Source organism: Lacerta agilis, chromosome 6 (genome assembly GCF_009819535.1).
Source record: "Lacerta agilis isolate rLacAgi1 chromosome 6, rLacAgi1.pri, whole genome shotgun sequence".
In the NCBI taxonomy this organism is placed as follows: domain Eukaryota; kingdom Metazoa; phylum Chordata; class Lepidosauria; order Squamata; family Lacertidae; genus Lacerta; species Lacerta agilis.
Window position 1 is genome coordinate 21,677,909 of NC_046317.1, and position 19,011 is coordinate 21,696,919.

The 19,011-nt window shown below is 43.6% G+C and overlaps 1 protein-coding gene and 1 long non-coding RNA gene across 2 annotated transcripts in view; one reads left to right on the plus strand and one right to left on the minus strand.

Annotated features, from left to right (window-relative positions):
• Window positions 1-1,185: 1,185 nt before the first annotated feature.
• Window positions 1,186-19,011, minus strand: part of DPYD (dihydropyrimidine dehydrogenase) — a 495,134-nt gene continuing 477,308 nt past the window's right edge. Inside the window, exons 21-23 of the mRNA XM_033151582.1 lie at window positions 18,299-18,442; window positions 6,018-6,158; window positions 1,186-2,143 (exon numbers count right to left, since the gene is read on the minus strand). Of these exons, the coding sequence (XP_033007473.1) occupies window positions 1,973-2,143; window positions 6,018-6,158; window positions 18,299-18,442 (456 nt within the window). The 3' untranslated portion in view covers window positions 1,186-1,972. The remainder of the gene's footprint in view (window positions 2,144-6,017; window positions 6,159-18,298; window positions 18,443-19,011) is intronic.
• LOC117048144 lies at window positions 6,169-9,158 on the plus strand. Its single transcript, XR_004426810.1, has 2 exons — window positions 6,169-6,360; window positions 9,036-9,158. It is a non-coding gene; the product is annotated as an uncharacterized LOC117048144 (long non-coding RNA).

Genomic DNA, 19,011 nt, shown 5'->3' on the forward strand with positions numbered 1-19,011 from the left:
CTGGGGTGAAAGCAGGGTAGCTTCACTCCACGCCTCGCCGGCTGGGGCCAATACAACTTCTTTCAACATTGTGGTTTATCGGCAAACTGCGATGCTCGGCTGGTGATACGCCACAATGTTGAAAACCCAACATCGCCCAGCCCCTGTTACTGACATTCTGATTTAGAATAGTGGGAAATCTCTGTCTCTCCCTCCCTCCCTTACAGTAGTTCTACTGTAAACAAACACACAGCCAATTTAGGTTGAAAACTCTGAGGTAAATAGTTGTCAGCATATTACTGCCATATGTTGCAAAGACATGGGTTCTATTTTTGAGAAGCAAATACTCAAAAATAAAACACATGCCTTTGCAACATATGGCAATAATATGCTGACAACTATTTACCTCAGAGTTTTCAACCTAAATTGGTTGTGTGTTTGTTTGCAGTGAAATACACGGCTAATAAACATTTCTCATGTAATTAAAAAGTTATTCACTTGCTGGCATGGTGCTTACTTACCGCACAGTTGCAGAACGTGAGCGTAACTTCATCTATATGCATTTCCCAAGCCATACTGCACAAGATAGATATAAAATTGCTCTACTGTGCCTAGAACTTTCCACTCACAAAATTCTGCCCATGTGGAATGGATGCCACTGTGGCCTGCTTCCCATGGGTGCCTTCCACGTGGATGGGTTATGCCACTGTCCTGGATGCACAAGAACCCTCCTGGCTGTTCCCAAAAACGTGAGGGCCTCCTGCACTTCACTTAACTTTGGGCTGCTCCTCTGCCCCAGGGCCCATCAATCTTTTGGAAGACAGGATGTGTGCCTGGAGTGGGCACCTCAGTGTTAGTAAGGTACAGGAGGTCATCTGGAAATATCTGGGCCCCATTCTGTATACTCAGCACAGAGGCTGTATAGGTCTGGGGTGAGGAGAGATGGCCCAGTGGAAACGTGTGGGCTCCCCATCCATGCATGAAATGGACATCTGTAGGGCTGGAAAACATTCACATATGTGACATTTTCACTTAGCGTATCTGCGTTACTGCTACAACTGGTACCACTCTCTTTTGTTTGGCAAGAGTTGCAAAGAGCCTCTCTTTATGGGCAAAAAAAAAAAAAGAATTGCCGCCTTGCACTGCAAGAATAATCTCATCTTCCAAAGAGTGCACGGATGCAACAGAAAGACGCCATCAATCAGATTCTTGAGCTAACGCTTGCATTTGAAATAATATAGCTAATAGACATGCTCTGGAGATTCATTAACAGAAACAAAGAAATCATGCAAGCTACTGAAAAAGCCCTGAATGGTGAAGAGTGCATTGTATTTGCAAATTTAGTTTTTAATGCCTAGTCAAAGCAGAATTTAGGGAGAATTAAGGTAATACAGTGCCATATGCTGCAGCCGTTGAAACTGATTAATAGTTCAGAAATACCCATTTAAACTCTTTTTACATCCTCCTGTAAAACACACACACATTGAATCTGCATTGCTTTGTTTGTGTGTTTTGCAGTTAATTACATCTTCTAAAAAACAGTTTAAAAGGAAATGAAATGTGTAATTACCAAATGTTTCCCTGGTAACAAAGTTGGTTTGCGTGTTGGGGTTTAGCTGATTTGGTGGGAGCGGGGAGAGACCCCTCTCCTAATTTTGTGGGTTGTTATGAGGAAGAAGTCACCAAAGTCGTCATAGCGTACAAGAATTTGCAGAAAGAAAAAAGAAAAAGTTAAGTTCTGCTTCTGGGGGGTGGGGGTGGGGAAGACAAGGATAGCTAACATTTGATAAAACTAGCCGCTGCTGGTCTGAAGACTAAAAAATAAAATAAAAATTAAATTGGAAAATGCAGCTGACATTATAGCAGTCTCCCATCATTAGGTGTCCCCCCGCAATTCTTTTTTAACATAGTTGTTGTTGCTGGTACTAATTAGATAGCAAATCAATAGAATCAAGTAAATGTAAGGTTCGCTTTAACTGCTGGTCTGATCACCTCAGCACACTGGGTTCACAGCTAAGGGCAGGCCTCTCTTTGGTTCATAAGGTGTTGTCCTGGAAACCATTCGGATGCAGTCAATAATAGGGCAGACACTGAGACACAGAGTGCAGCCTGTACAACTGTCAGTAACAGTGGGCAGGTGGGTTTCTGGATCAAATTGTATAGCCTGCAAGCAGAAATAAACAGCACTGATGTCACTCACAGAAAAGGTCAAAAACAACCCCATTTTTAGCATCCACATTTCCTGTAGTTGAGGTGCTTGGAGACATCTTTGTCTGCAGCTATAGTAACGGTTTCAACCATTAAGAAAATGCATTTTGAAAAATTACGAACACAGTAGCCCTGCTAGAAATCAACACACACACCATTTTTAGTTAAAAACAGAGCTGAGCCTCCGAGCCTCAGGACACGTTGTGTCCATGATATTTAACTTCCATGAAGATATTTTTGTTTTCTGTGAAATCAATCTTTCGGAGCACAATGATTTACTGGTGTTATTACTGCAGAAAGCTAAACAGCTTGGTTCTGTGTGGCTTCTGCAGAAAGATTTCTACAAATGTTAATATTATTAATAGTGGTGCTGTAGCAGTAGTAGTAATAATAATAAGCTACATAAAGTCATTGAAAACAGCAACAAATCTTGGTTTTGCCAGAAGGTGTACCTAAATTTATCAGTGAGCTGCAGCCAATGGATTTTCATTGAATGATACACATCTTTTAAAAATGCATTTTGGAACGCTTGAAAAATCTTCAGTGTGTATCTGATATGCCCCATTTCCTTATTCTGCTTCTGCAGACCATGAGACAGCACCCTTCAGAGAATTAACTCTGAAGGCGGCTTACTGATTTACACTAGGGGTGGATCTACACAGTGAAAAAACACACTAAAACAAGTCAGAATTTAAATCATTTTAAGAAAAAATGCTATGTAAAATTGCATAGAAAAGTTTTCTGCTCTACAGCACCATCTGGTGTTGCATGTTTATTTAAAATGCTGGTTTTTGTTTGTTTTTTACTAACGTAGTCAATGTGTGTTGGCTCCATTTCTGAAGAACAGGCTAGGCACTTGCCACACTTCATGTGTGACTGCTTTGATTTTTCTTGGGGGGAGGCCACCTTCTCTAGTGGTTCATTTGCTTTGTTTGCTCCAGATATTAGAGCTTTTGCCTGACTGGGAAGCATCCTCAAATTGTGTAATGCCTCCATTACTGAGGTAAGAGTTACCCCTGTTGCTCTGCACACCTAGGCTCATGGCTGCATCTCCCCTGTCAATGCCCCAGGATTAGGGAGCATGGACCTCTGTCCCTAATGCAAAGACTTCTACTCCCCATATGTCTGAGCTTCCTGGCAGCTTTGCAAACCACCACAACACAGTGGACCTCTCAAGGGGCTGGGCACTCCTGGCATGGTTTGCAAACACATCAGAAATCTGATCCACACACCCGAATCAAAGGAGAAGCAGCTAACGAAGCAGCAGCTACTATGATGCAAAATTGAATACAGTGGTACCCCGGGTTACGTACTTAATCCGTTTCTGGGTTACAGTACATAACCCAAAAAGGATGTAACCCGAAAAAACGCTCTGCGCATGCGCAATCGCATGCGTCGGGTTGCGCTTCCGGGTTAGCGGAGTTCCTAACCCGAAAAGTACGCAACCTGGAGCGTACGTAACTCGAGGCACGACTGTACTTTAAAAGAGACCAGAGAGGCTATAGGTTTTGGCAAGCAGACCTAGCACAGCGCTGCTTACATCAGGGAATCACGATCAGGGCTTCCCAACTAGCACTGCCAGATCAATTATTAGAGTGCAAGGACTGTTGGTCAGGGTTAGTGCGACTTTTCCAGTGCTACCACAGCATGATGCACGGATATGCTTTATTTTCAGCATCATGCATTACTATGCCCCCTTTGAAATGCATGGGTTAATCACATTCTTTTGTTGTTGTTGCCACTGCTTCATTTCAGAGCAAGTTCCTTTGGCACAGAGAGGCCACTATTCGCATTGTTAAAAACAAAACACCCGAAACATTATTGCTGCTGCAAGTGAACTAAATTATTTTGCACTGTCACTGTAACATATTATAGTACATTTTTTATTAGACTATGATGGTCTTTGATAACAGCGCTCTGTAAGACAAACTCAGCACTGTTGGCTCTCTTATCTTCCGTTTCCATAGTTTCAACTATGCGAAGCTGGGTTTTAAACTTCATGTTTACTGCATTAACCCTTTTCTGGGGAAATATCTCTGCGGACCCAGACAGGCTGTTCGGCCTCCACGCCCTGCGATTTGCAGTAACCTCAGATATATATATATATACTGAACTTTACAAATGGTTTGCTTGCTGCTTGCAGCCACCTGCGGAGAACATGTGCTTGCCAGCTCACCTTAAGCAGACATACAAATTGATCTGACCGGTGGAGCTTAGGGGGAAGCAATGTACCAGCAAAGACTGCTAGTTGGCAGTGGAGGCGGGGCTGGCTGAGAGGGGTAAACATTTGGGAAAAGATACACAATTTTTTTTAAAACAACAACAACAACAACAACATATCACTGCTTCCGGCAGGCAGGCTCTGTGGGGAGGTCTTTTACAGGATTATCTAGCTAGAGCAAGGGTTGCCAAACATTTTGGGCCTATGGGCACATTTGGGATTTGAAGAGAGTGCCAAAAGGCACAGCATCTCCGCTCACTTCTCTCCCTGTGCCTCCTGGGTCATGCCTCTCAGTGTTGAGCAGGCACAGAGAAAATGCATAAACATACACACATGCACCTGCCAGAGTTTCTCTGCTTTTCCAAGAGGTCTGAGAAAAGCCAGATCTGCAGAATTAAAACAACTGCTTGATTTCCTCGCAAAGTCAGCCTCAAATTAAAGCGTACAGTAGTAGACTGCACAGTAAAAACCAATGAGACAGCACAAAGCTCCTGTCCAGTGCTAGCTGCTGCATGTTGCCACACAGCTAGTAGTGCAGATATGAAAGCCCATCTCTACCAAAAGATGCAGAAGACCGGTATGCACACTGCAATGTGGACACATAAATGTAGGAGTTGTATATGTTCATATCCTCACTGGATCAGGATGCTGGTTGTGAACAAGGGCTCACCACCACCACCACCACACTGCCTTGCCTTCCAGCAACAATTTCTTTCCTTATTTTCAGGATAAAAGGTAAAGGGACCCCTGACCATTAGGTCCAGTCATGTCCGACTCTGGGTGCGGCGCTCATCTCGCGTTACTGGCCGAGGGAGCCGGCGTACAGCTTCAGGGTCATGTGGCCAGCTATGATAAGCCATTCTGGTGAACCAGAGCAGAAACGCCGTTTACCTTCCTGCCGGAGCGGTACCTATTTATCTACTTGCATTTTTGACGTGCTTTCGAACTGCTAGGAGGGCAGGAGCTGGGACCGAGCAACGGGAGCTCACCCCATCGCGGGGATTCGAACCGCCGACCTTCTGATCAGGCAAGCCCTAGGCTCTGTAGTTTAACCCAAAGCGCCACACACGTCCCTTATTTTCAGGATATTTGCTATTTAATCTATACTACGTGCCTTACCGAAGCTGAAAACTTTCTTGCTCTGATATAGATACCGAGGCTGTCACTGAACCAGCTGAAACCTATTGGAGTTTTACATAATTTGTTTAGACTCTGGCGGTACACCATCAAAAGGGACGCATGGCCCCATTGCAAGCACAATTCTCTCAGTGTGGATCTTTCACAGTTTTCTGCAGCCTGCAATGTTGGGAGGAACATGGCAGCTCCGCTCTGGATGCTGTGCAGCAGGAAAATAAACAAGGAAAGGCGAAGGCGTGTGCTCTGTGCAATCCCAAGTCTCTAAGAAACCGCTTTATTGACAACCCCTGCAAATGGATCAGACACGGTTCATGCAGTCTATACCTGAGAGTGCGCCAGTGTTAATTTCCAGTATCTTGTAAATCTCCTTTTCCCACATGCCCATCAACAGACAGACAGTAGATCCCTTCTGCCTCAGCGGCGGAAAAGATAACTCACAGTGCCCTTTTGCTAATTACAGCTGTACTCTTACCTGGTAGCCAGAATCATTACAGGTCATGTAGCATTTGCCACAGTTGATACACATTTCCTCATCAATCAGAGCCAGAACTTGCTCCGTATTACTGAGCTCTCCATATGTTCCAATATACCGCAGTGCTTTTCCAATTACATCCTAGGGTGGGGAGGTGGGAGGAAGAGAAGAAAAGCATTATTGAAACACTTTGGAGATACCCAAGGTTGTTTTATGGCCAAAGCAAAGCACTGACAGCATGTTTCTGAAGGATGTTGTTTTTCAGGCACTACGGCAATGCTGGGAATGATGGGACAAGTCAAAAGCACTTCATGCTTGCTACACTGCAAAATGTGGATAACAGGTATTGATGGATACGCAGCTCAGGCATTGGCAGAGCTAAAAATAGCCCAATCCACACAAGGACCCTGCCTTTCAGATCTGCATGCATCAGAGGTAGCATTTAATTAAATCATCCTCAGTGACCCATTGTTTAGCGCAACAGGAAGCAACGGGAGAAGTGACATGACACGCACAGCCTGCCTATAGCATCCATGGCTGCTGTTCATTAGCACACCTCGGAGTACTCATTACGAGAGAAGAAAAGGAGGCCATTAAACAACAGGGAACAAAGGACAGCGCCATTGGAAAGAACATGCAAATGGCCTGGCGACCCAAACACACGTTATTGCAGTCATCATTAGTTTTCAGCCAATTGAGCCGATCGTGCCGTGCTGTAGTTTCGTTACCCAAATCTTGTTTGGATGAATTTTGCCAGGGGGTATTTACAAAGATGGCGTGCTAGCCCTCTGTACCTAAGGGCCGCACAACTTTTGCAATAGGACAGGGGCAGCCAATGTGCTGCCTCCGGGATGTCATTGGACTCCGACTCCCAACAAACGCCAGCCAGCCTGACCAATGGGCAGGGATGATGGGAGTTGCAGTCCTGCCACATCTGGAGGCACCAGGATGGCTACTCCTGTAATAGAGGTTCAGGTTGGCCTCTTGCAAGTTTGCAAAAGTGGGATTTGTGAATGATTTTATTTCACAACGTTTATATACCTCTAATAAAACCTTTAAGCGGTCAACAAAACAAAACGAGTAGCACAACGTTGGAGAAGCAACGGGGCAGAGCCAAACAAGGCAGCAGCGTGGCTTCAATAGCCGGCAGCAGCTCCTCCTACTGGCCAGGAGCTGCTTCCCCCTCCTTCCCCTCTGTGGCAGGAGGAGGAGGAGGAGCCAACCACTGAAACCACGTGGCTCCACGTTTGGCCCTGACTTTTTTTGGACACAGCCCTCTCAAATACTGGGGGTCTCAAAGAGTTGGGCCCCCAGGAGTTGGCACCCTGGATTGACATATTAGCCGATGCTGAGTGTTACTGAATATGAATAATGTGGGAATTAGAGTCTGGTTCCCACTTGCAGAGTATGCAGAAGACATCAATTAGTTCTCTTTCCCCCTCCTATAAAACTACGCAAGACACTCTCTGTTTAAAGTTTAAAAAATATACAACTTTTACTTACTGTACTTGCACTTGCAGATTAAAATCTACAATGCAGTTGGATGTTTCTTAAATTGATAAAACCTTCCTACATGAATTAAACTGTTACAGACTGACGAACTCTGAGGCAGACAGCACACAACACAACACAACACAACACAACACAACACAACACATGTGCTGCTCTAACTGTTAAGACTGTACAACTAACTGCCATAACTGCACCAACCACCATCACAGAGTTTCTACAGCTCTTGCAATTAACTCTTTACATATGCATTTTGGATGCTAGCACCCCACAAATAACACTGAAGGAGCACAACAGACAACCAAAACTATTAAGATAAGAAAAAAAATGGCTACAAATGCAGAACACCTTCACTAAGTGCTTGTAGATTTCCAGTGGGATTTATTCCCCACCCACGCCAGGAGCATCAATTCAGCATGCTGCATCCCGAACTGTTTTTGTGAGTCCCCCTTTTAAAGTGCTTTGCTAGAACACACAAAGAAGAAAAAGCCAAATCGCTCCACTGAGTGTGAACATTCAAACATCTATTATGGAAATAATAGTTGAGCTGGGTGCAAGTTTGGCAAAGTTGGGCTGGATGCGGATCCTGGGTGCAGGATCTTTGGCAAAGTGCCTCCTAACGAGATCCCTCTGAAATAGGAGCACCAATTAATTAATTTTCCCACTATGTACTGTAGAGGGAAGTGAGGGGCAGATGGAGCTTGTCTCTAGATGGGAAGGTAGCCCATCTAGGAGAAGAAAGAAAACTCTGACCCTAAACCTCCACTGTCTTGTGGGACATCTTCGGGAGAAGAAAAGGCTAAGGAGTAAACCCTACAGAAATCTGGCGTGCAGTCCCTAAGACGGTTGGACGGCACCTTGTACGCCTCCTTCCAGCCACTCCTGTAGCCAAGCTGGTGCCAAACACATTGCTCTGCTTCCATTGGACCACATCGACGAGGCCACTTTGGTGCCGCTAACACAGCAGTTTGACTTTACCCCCAGAGACATACTCCATTGTCTCTCGAGACAGATGGATGCCAACAAGCACTGTTCTCTACACTGGACCCTACTATTTTTAATTGCCCATTATGTTTCAGAGCAATGCTACATTGGTGAGCGCTGGGGGAAACTTAAATGGCAGTTCTCAGATGCAAACTATTCAATGCAACAACAACAACAACAACAACAATATTTAAATGTGGTTTTGGGGGGGTGTGCAGGTTGGTGTTACCACACTAGACAGAAGCCCTGGCAGCTGTCTAGAGATGTCACGTGATGATGTTGGCCTGGCAGCATGGGCAATCGAGTTGTGCCTCGCATTTTTCCGTCACATGATCTGAAACCAATGCAGATTATCCTGACAGAGAATGCAATGAACAGGAAGCACAAATCACCTAAGTTTCTTGTTTCCTTCGCGTATCATCGTGTCCAGAACATTGCCTTGTCACAGTTCTCTGGATTGTGCCTTATGTGAGGAACAAACTCCATTTGTCTGAAATTCTATGTTTCCGTCTTTGTTTTATACAGAACAACCCAGCATCTAGTCAGCCAGGAATCTGAGCGTTGAAAAAAAATATAAGTAAGCCCCCTTTCTATTTCTTCCGCAAACAAAACTATTTATAGATCAACAAATACACTTTAGTAGATTGATGGACTTAGCATTTTGTTTTTATTGCTCTCTAGCTGTTCTAATGACTCAGTAAGGAGATAGGCATGCTTAAATCTAATGGAAATCTATGACACTTAATATGTGCTTAACAGAGCAACCCCATATTGGGAAAGGAGAAGTCCAGTGGCTCAGATATTGCCACTTCCTAAGCTTTGCTGTTTCATTGCGGCCATTTCTTTTAGCCTTGTTTTCTTTTCTCTCTACCAATAGGAGATGATTTCTTTGCCAGATCCAGAACTGGTGCAGTTTATATCCATGTTGGGGTGGGGGTGGGGTTCTAGTAAATAAGGAGGTTTAGGATCTTACAGATATATGGCTGCCCCGACACCCAAATCACATAACCTCTACTGTTGATGGACATTACACCTGTGATGATTTCTGCAGGTGTACCAGCAGCACTAAGTACCACCCCAGTGGCAAACCAGCATTCAAATGCTCTGCTAGGCTGTCCTTTGGACTGCTCTATAAGCCTTGCTGATTTCATTAGGGGCTGTGCACTTAAGCAGGGTGTTGGAGGAATCCACTGAAAACGATCAGGTGGAATTCCTTCTACCTGCCCATTTGACATGCATCATGTCACAGAATCTTGCTATGCATGCTTTTCACCTTAGTTTCCTACAAAAAAGGTGTCTTTTAAACATGCACCCATTATATATCAATTGTTTTGCAATGGATGCCCCTTTACAGGTGCCTTCTTGCGTTTCTTCCTGAAGTGATGCTTGTTGACTTTGTGCAAGTTGTTTGTTGCTAGAGGCAACCTGTATGCACTAATTTGCAATCCTGTCTACTCAGAAGTAAGACCCACTGAATTAAATGGAGCTCATTCCCAGATATGTGGGTTTAGAATTGCATCCTCAATCCATTCCTATTGTGAATGCTATTCTTTTTTGTTATCTGTAGGCTTTATCTGTACGCCTCAGTTCAAGACCAAGCCTCTTCGGGAGAACTATCTGGATTTGACCATTTATTTTTCTCTGTCCATCGATCAATTCGCTAAATCTGTATTTTAAGACTGTCCTCAATCCACTCCCAGCAAATCTTAGGTGCTTTCCTTCCTCCCAACGTGAAGTTTTGTTGACTTATAACTCATTCTTTACTCAGTGTCCTCTGTGTTGTGAATTTATTCACAGCACATTGGCACAAATAAGAATATAAAGCTGTCAAATGGAAATCGTGTTTACAGTGAACATTTTCATAAATTAGCTTTAGCTTTTTTTCAGCACACACACACACACAACCATTTTCTGAACAAAGTATAGATTTATGTAACAAAATGCTGTAATCAAAAGGGACTTGTTTGCTCACCCTTTCGGTGCGGTGGGGTTGCGGGATAACAGAGGCTCCACTAAGGCCCCGATGAGGGAATCGTGGCATCAATGCCCTGTCTGGATAGGTGGCGGGGGCGTAAGCTATATTGTGGCTATGGTGGTCGCCGTATTAAGGGGCTGGGTAGGCATTTGTCCACCGGGCAAATTGGCTCTAGCCCAGTGGTTTTGCCTACCTCATAGCAATCACCGTGGTCCCTTGGGGGGGGGGGTCACCCTATTTGATGTAAGACTTAGGAGACCCCACCAGGATTGACCCATGTGTCATTTCCGGTGGGCGGGCCGGAAGTATTTTGATTGCCCCATGCCAAGCCAAACCTCTTTCATCTGTATTCAATCAAGTTGTGGCCTATTTCGATCCAAAGCAGACTTAGTGGTTTTTTATTTACCTGGGGGTTGGGGAATGGGGAGCATGATGCCTGGGCCTGCAATTACCATTAATCTGCTCGAAAAAGAAATTGATACAATCCAGGACACAAGGAGCCAAAGTTCAACAGGGGGTTAAGATGGGATGACAAATTTATACTGAACTATGAAATCAAGCTAGTGAAATAGTCCTAACCCCATTTACCTGAGAGTATGCTTTACTGAATTCAATGGGGCGTATGTCTAAGTAGACATTGATTAGAATTGCATTGTGTAGGGCACTGGCCACTGCATTTACTTTTTCTTTATAGGTGTCATAAGACAAATTGCTATTTTTGTTGCCAAACACTAACAGATTTGTAAATCTCTGTTGATGACTGTGATGTGTGTGTCTATTGAACATTACAATGTACATGAAAACAATGTACAGCAAATGATGAAATGGAAGAAAGACTTGTGGAAAATAAACTAATTGCAGGACAGAAAATACTACATGAAAGTGTGAATGAATATCGGAACAGACTGAGGTAGGTTTGCACATCCCTACACTTAAGGTTCTTTTTAGATGGTGGTCATGGATTACCATGGTTTACAGTTCTAATTAGGTTACTCTACTTTTTAAAAGGGATGCAGGTGGTGCTGAGGGTTAAACCACAGAGCCTAGGGCTTGCTGATCAGAAGGTCGGCGGTTCAAATCCCCACAACGGGGTGAGCTCCCGTTGCTCGCTCACAGCTCCTGCCCACCTAGCAGTTCGAAAGCACGTCAAAGCACAAGTAGATAAATAGGTACTGCTCCGGCGGAAAGGTAAACGGTGTTTCCATGCACTGCTCTGGTTCACCAGAAGCGGCTTAGTCATGCTGGTCACATGACCCAGAAGCTGTACACCGGCTCCCTCGGCCAGTAACGCGAGATGAGCGCCGCAACCCCAGAGTCAGACACGACTGGACCTAATGGTCAGGGGTCCCTTTACCTTTACCTTACTTTTTAAAAATTGTGGCAGAATTTGAATGAGGAGGAAATAAAGGCATAGCTGGGCTAAGAACCTAAGAGATCAGCCTGGGGTGCACGTGGTGGGATATACACCCTTCCCCCTTTCAATCCTCCCCTTTATTACTTTTGCACAGTAATTAGCTTAGCCAATTTTGGGAAGGATTGGCACAAATGTAGCTGCCCCCCCCCATCATTCCGGTTATGCCTCGATCTCTATAAGAGGCAAGTTCCATGGGTTTTGTGCTGGGGGTTGTTCTTCCATGTATAGTTTCATGAGAACCTCATTAAACTGTGCATCATTTAATTGCAAATGGCTTGCATCAGTACCGTTTTGTTAAGTCAAGAACGGGGGCATTACTTGTGTGGCAAAACAAGTTATGCAGCTACAGATAATAAGCGCAGAAGTTGCTTTGCAGGTGCAACGCTTTACGGCCTCTGAAACCACCTTAAGAGCTTTCTCCTTGGGCTATCTCAGGCATTCTTGGAACAAAATCATCTACCCATCAAGATTAATTTGGTGAGTTCTCTCCCCGCCTCCCAATGTGAAGCAGAGATTTGCTCCCGAAGAGTGAGATGCTTCAAAATGGCACTGTGGGCTTTATCTTGGTTTCCTTTCCTCTAGATTGCATTTGTTCAGTTTACAAGCATAATGATGTTTTTGTTAACTGCCAGCTCCATATGAGGGCACGCCAGTTCTTCTGATAGTCAAGCTGTGTTCTTTCTGACTGGTGCATTATCTCCAGTAATGAGGATTGCACCGGCCAAATCCTGCCCTTAATTAGACCTCTGCTATCCTGTTGCTACCTAATTCTGCCCTTGGTGACACCTGTGCAGCTCATCCTTGTCAGTGGGGCTACCAGGTGTGTGAACAGAACTGGAGCCAGCTGACGATTCGGTTGCTAATGACCTAACTCCACAGTCAAAAAACAATTAGCTGCTGGGAAAACAGAAGCAGGGAGAAAAGGAGGATTTAAAGTGATTTTTAATTTGACAGTGCTCCACGGATTCAGTGGGAAACAAATTAGACCCAGACGAGGGAAACCTGGACTTGTGTCCCAGGATGCTGTGTTGGGCAAGAACAGCCCAAGAGTGGGATTGCACAATAAGGGTAATGGCAAGGCTGGCATTGAAAATGGTGGGGCTGGAGCTAAACCCACCATTCCCTGCAGTATAACTTAACTGGGTCCTGAAGTCCTGCCATTCTGCATTATGGCTCTGCTCAATATCATTGCCTGTCGTTTGCAAGTCAGCCCCTCCACAGGGTGCTACTGTGAGCCTCCATTTCCTCCCGGCAATGATGTGGCATCATTAGAAGTGAGGCGTTGTGCGGGGGGAGGGGGAGCAGCAACTTGGGGGGAGATCCTATGCACAAGAATCTGGCATAAAGTTACACTAGATCCAAACCCTGTTCAGCAGCTCGGTTGCTCCTGCTGCTGCTGCTCTGCCTAAGCCTGGTAGAGCAAGCCTTTTAAATAGTGTGACTTAACTAAGCGGGCTTAGGATCCAGCCCAAGTCGCCCCAGCCACACTGGAATGACTCTTTTAGAGCGGCTTACACCAGCCTCAGCTCAGTCAGCTTGGGCTGAGCTGGCAGGATGAGCAAGTTATGATGGCGTATCTTCAGCTGAGCTGGGGTTGGGGAGCCAGGAGTCAGTCAGCTGAGCTAGAGGTCCTCTGCATCCTCAACTGCTCATCCTGGCTGATCATACCATAGGATTGCTCTCCCTCCATTTGCTGAGAGCGGCATCACTACTGCTTGTGGTGACAGCGAAGCTACAGCGTCTTCTTCTTTTTTAGAAAACAGAAGACTACTTGTCTGTAAATACTTGTGTAGAAAGCACCCCCTGAAAAGTTTCTGATTTTTCCTCTCTCTCGCCATTGTCCCCAAACACACCCCACTTTTGCAGTCTGTGAATGGGGATGCAAAATTTTCAACTTAGTTTTAGACTGTGCTGTAAACAAGGCTACACAGATGACAGTTTACCAACAACTGAAGCCGGACTATGTGAAGGCAAATGCAACAGGGGGGGGGGGGAACACAGTAGGGAAGAAGGTGTACTTTTTAATAAAAAAAATTAACATTTTAAATTGATTGCTACAAGAACAACCTCAATCGTGATGATGTGGTTTACCAGCGAGGTTATTGTCTTGTTTTGCGATATTGTAAAATACAGCAAACCCAAGAGACCAGGGCATAAATTAAGAGGAATTCTTTTATCCAAGGCTCCAACACAATGCTTGTATTATGTCTCCCAGAAGACATACTCAAGGGGAACACACATGTGCCTGAAAAGTCGCATTGTTCATTTTAAAATGAAAAGAGCTATTTTGGTGTACAGCACAATATCTGGGAAAATGAAAGATTTGCAGATTAGATATGTCAAGCAGTTATTAATCAACAGCAATGGAGAAATGCGGGGGGGGGGGGAGGGGAGGAAAATTAGACAAAAACAGAGGGGAGGGAATAAATGTCTGACGGGAGGGAAGATGGATGGGAGCTAAGTTGCCAAAATGGAGGAAAAGGGGATGTATTTCTTCTGAGGAGTAACATCCTACTCGGTGGAAAGGCCAAGGAGTTTCAGTCATCATAGAGAACACGGAGATGCAGAAAAGCTTCAGTGATAAAGTTGTAAGAAAATAACCATAACAAAGTGGTTACATTAGATCCTACCAATCATATTCGATTAAATCATTTATATGCACGTGCTGTCATGTTCATTGCACTAGTCTTCAGTTGGTGTAGATTTAATGAGTCCAGGATATAATTAGGAAAAGGAAATTAAAAACAGAGGGAACCTAATAAGCTATTCTGTGTTTTGGGGAAACTTGGAGCTCAGGGTTAGCACTACCATTAGGTAGAACGAGCCACGATCCATTCTACAGTGGTACCTCGGGTTAAGAACTTAATTTGTTCTGGAGGTCTGTTCTTAACCTGAGGTACCACTTTAGCTAATGGGGCCTCCTGCTGCTGCTGTGCCACCGCCGTGCGATTTCTGTTCTCATCCTGAAGCAAAGTTCTTAACCCGAGGTACTATTTCTGGGTTAGCGGAGTCTGTAACCTGAAGCATCTGTAACCTGAAGTGCCTGTAACCCGAGGTACCACTGTACATCATTGTTGTGGTGCCGTCTGCAGGGGCACTACCCTTAAACCACACTACCCTAAAACCACCTCTGCTAGACTTGTAAAGGCCACATCATACTGTGCTCACTAAGATGAAGAAAGTTGGGTCAAATACTTTAAACAACAAACAGGATAATCTTCACAGAGAAGCCAGTAGTGGAAAGGAGCTATGAGGTAAAACAACAGTATTGCAGCTGGAATGGCAATATTATTAAACAGGTGACACTGGCCCCAAAGAGAAGGGGGAAATGAAGTGATGAGAAAAGCTCACAAGATCTAGTAAGAAAAGGGGAAAATAAATGAGAAATATGGGGAGGGAAGAGCATTCGGAGGGTATATACAGATAAAAGGAGCTTAAGAAAATAAGGAGCCACAAGTATCCTCTGGATGTCATGAGGAAATCAGATACTAAGAAAATAATATGACACTCGCTGACGAAGAACACCCCAACGGAGAGAGCTTATCGCTGGCTAAAGTGTTTATTGTACATGGATTGCGAACTGAGAGGAGTTGGGGGAGGTACTTACGGGCTGCTTACGCTCAGCTGGGAATATCATCAATGTTCTGTGTGTTCTAGTGCTAGTTACACAAAGTGTTGCCTAGTAGCAATTTCCTAGTCATTCTTGGGGAAATACCTTGAGTGAAAGTGGTTGTGGGAACAAAATGCGTTAAGCTGACAGGTGATGACAGAGATGAGGAGGAAACAATGGAGGTCTGGGGAGATCAAGGGCCAGGGCAGTCCTGAACTCAAATCAACCTTGCCCAGGTGCTGAGGAATGGATTTAAACCTGATAATACATTCCAGTTCCGCAGCCTCTCATTAAACACTGGGCCATTGTACTGAAGCTAGGAATGGGTGAATTAGTCTTTGAGTTTGTGCTACCTTTGCATTTGCTCATCAGTCCCATTTCTGCATTTATAAGAGACTTTATTTTTAAAACATGAAAATTCATATTTAAGTATTTTAAAAAGTATTTCCCTTTAGAAAACATCTCTAAATATATTTTATCTCCAATTGCAAATTGCTAAACTTTATTGATTGATTGATTGATTGAATGCACTAAGAACTGTATTGAAATATTCAGGAAGTGCAAAAGGCTGTGGATAACTACCTTCCAGTCTGTAAATTAGCCTGGGAGGTCTGGATTTGTGCAGCAGAATTTGAAATTTGAATTTGCAAGCATTCCTAACTGAAGCATAATATATATTTTTTTAAATGCATTTTTCTTTTTGCACTTGGCAATTTCAATTACTAGTCCAGTGAAGTAGGCTGTTGCCAACATATATCATGTCAAAGTGTCTAAGGTCCAACTTGCACTATACATTCAAAGCAGTATCACACCACTTCAAACACTCATAGCTTCTCCCAGAGAAGTTTTTTTTAAGGGTACAGAGAGTTGCTAGGAGACCCCTATTCCCTCTGCAGAGCTCCAATTCTGAGTGGTATTTTTTACTATTTTTTTACCTGCTGTTCTAGGGTTCATATGGATTTGTTCTAGGATTTTGACTTGGTCATCATATGATAGTAATTGTAATATCTGATAATAAGTCATATTGAGGTTCCAAAAAGCAGAGTATAAACATTTTATTTTATTAAGTATTATTCTTTGTCTATCTTATTTTCCCCCCTTTTCATCATTCCAGGCCCTAGATCGGTATCAGTGCCCTGTTCAGACTGTGGTATATATATTTTATATATTTCTACTAGGTTCTATCCTTTCCTACCAAAATGCCTGATATATTTCTGGTCTCTCCACCCCCAAACACTGCCTGCCCTTTCACACCTCTCCAGTATTTGTTCTTGTTTCATCTGCCATGGCAAAGTTAGCTCTCATTGAAACTGCAGGTGTTTTTCTCTCTGACAATTACATCAATATTTTCCCTGAAAATAAAAAAAAACTCCAGTAAAACCCCTAAGGTGAGAGAAGTCTTTGAAAGCTTCAAGCCTCTTTCAAAACAAACAAACAAACAACGATATTTGCTGGGTGTTTCCATGTACACAGAGAGAAGGCTTGCAGTCAGAACAATATCAGAATAGAGCTGTTTGAACTATCAGTATGATGTAAGTCAAGGGTAAACTAACGTGGTACCTTCCAGCTGCCATCAACCCTTACTGTCATGCTGTCTGGGGCTTATGGGAGTTGTAGTCTGACAAAATCTGGAGGGTATATTCCCTTAATGTAAGCCAAGGGAAAGAGAAGGAGACCAGACATACTGTACATGAGGCTATAACACCATTAACAGTCATGTACAGACCAATCATGGCTAGGAGCAGCCAGGAGATAGGTGAAGTCATAGATCTAAAGAAACAAAAAAACACTTTGGCCAGCTTCCGTTTTGACTTCTAAGAAGTATGTAAATGCAAAAAGCAGGCAGGGGGAGCACCAGTCCGGAACACCAGGTACGCTCTGGTGAAAAAATGCATTGCATATGGGTGAAATGTCTGATTGGGGCTTGAGTATCCTCTGAATTGAGAGTGTACACAAGTGCCTTCTTCCCATCCATGCATCCAGCATGAAGACTGGCCCCACTTTTGCCTATAACACTCACCTGCTACTTCAGAATATGAGATGCTTACTAACAGACATGAATTAATCTGGATCTGGTATATATCACAAAACTACCCCAAGATGATCTCTCTCATCCCAGAATAATCTGGTCTTTTGTATCATCTTGGCAGACGAAAAGCAGAAGGCGCATAAGGTAAAACGGTGTACAGTGGTACCTCGGGTTACAAACACCTTGGGTTACAAACACTTTGGGTTACAGACTCCGCTAACCTGGAAGTAGTACCTCGGGTTAAGAACTTTACCTCAGGATGAGAACAAAAATCGCGCGACAGCAGCAGCGGGAGGCCTCATTAGCTAAAGTGGTACCTCAGGTTAAGAACAGTTTCAGGTTAACAAATTAAGTTCATAACCAGATGTACCACTGTATATTGTCATCAATTTGAAAGGGAGTGTGTTCTTCCCTCACCCGCAAATGAAGATACACAAAACATTTTAACCATTTAAATCAGGCTGGGAAACCTGTGGATCTTCAGATATTGCTGCACTACAGTTCCCATCATCCCTAACCACTGGACATGCTAGCTGAGGCTAAGGAGAGTTGGACATAACACACACACATACATTCTGTTTTTCAAAAAATAAATAAACACCCTCACCTAAGGCTGGCGTTGCATCTCCTAAAGGCTTGTAGGATTTAGTTTTCTTCCGTCACTGTTCCAGTGCATATGACAACCATAAGCCATCCCAAACTCTCACCACTGAACCACGACACTTTGTACAAGAGGCCCACATTCTGTGATGCTACTTACTTTCACAGCTGGGATGGGCTTTTTAGGAACAAGATGTTTTCTCTCAAGCTGGGAAACCAGGGTGCTCTGTTCCATCATGTTCACTTTGGACTCAGCTATTATTTTCTTGCGCTGCTCAAGGTAGGGGCCAAAACTAGGAAGTTTCTAAAAGAGATAGAAAGTATGCCATTACTGTTGTATAGAAAACAGTGGCCCCAGTGAGAGCGAATGACTTCATTCCACATTTGACAGACATGATCAATGATTTGAATGCTGAATCTATCTTTCTTGCCCTTCTGCCATGCTTCAGGGAGGCTATCCACCTTCTTCATTTTAAAAGTGCCACGTGCATATTTATCCAATTAAAACATATATTCATCAATATATGAAAACTTATTTTAAAATATTTTTAATAGTAAAAATTGTGCTAGGTTGTGTGTTTGTTTATATCCGTTTGGTTCTTAGCCAGTTAGCCACAATTTCCCCAAGAAAATTTTTGATAGGAGTTTAAGTGGCATCATTAGTCTTGATGCAAAACAAATAAACCAATCAACCATGGATAAAGACTGCAATGTATGGACAACAACAAAAATTGGAAAGTTTGGTAGTGGGATAATCTGTCCCTCAGTTACTGCTTTTCTTTGGGGTCCTGCTATATAAAAATACACATCACTCATTAAAATAAATGAAATTCAGTCTATGTTTATTATTATGGTGCAGGGAATATTATGCAC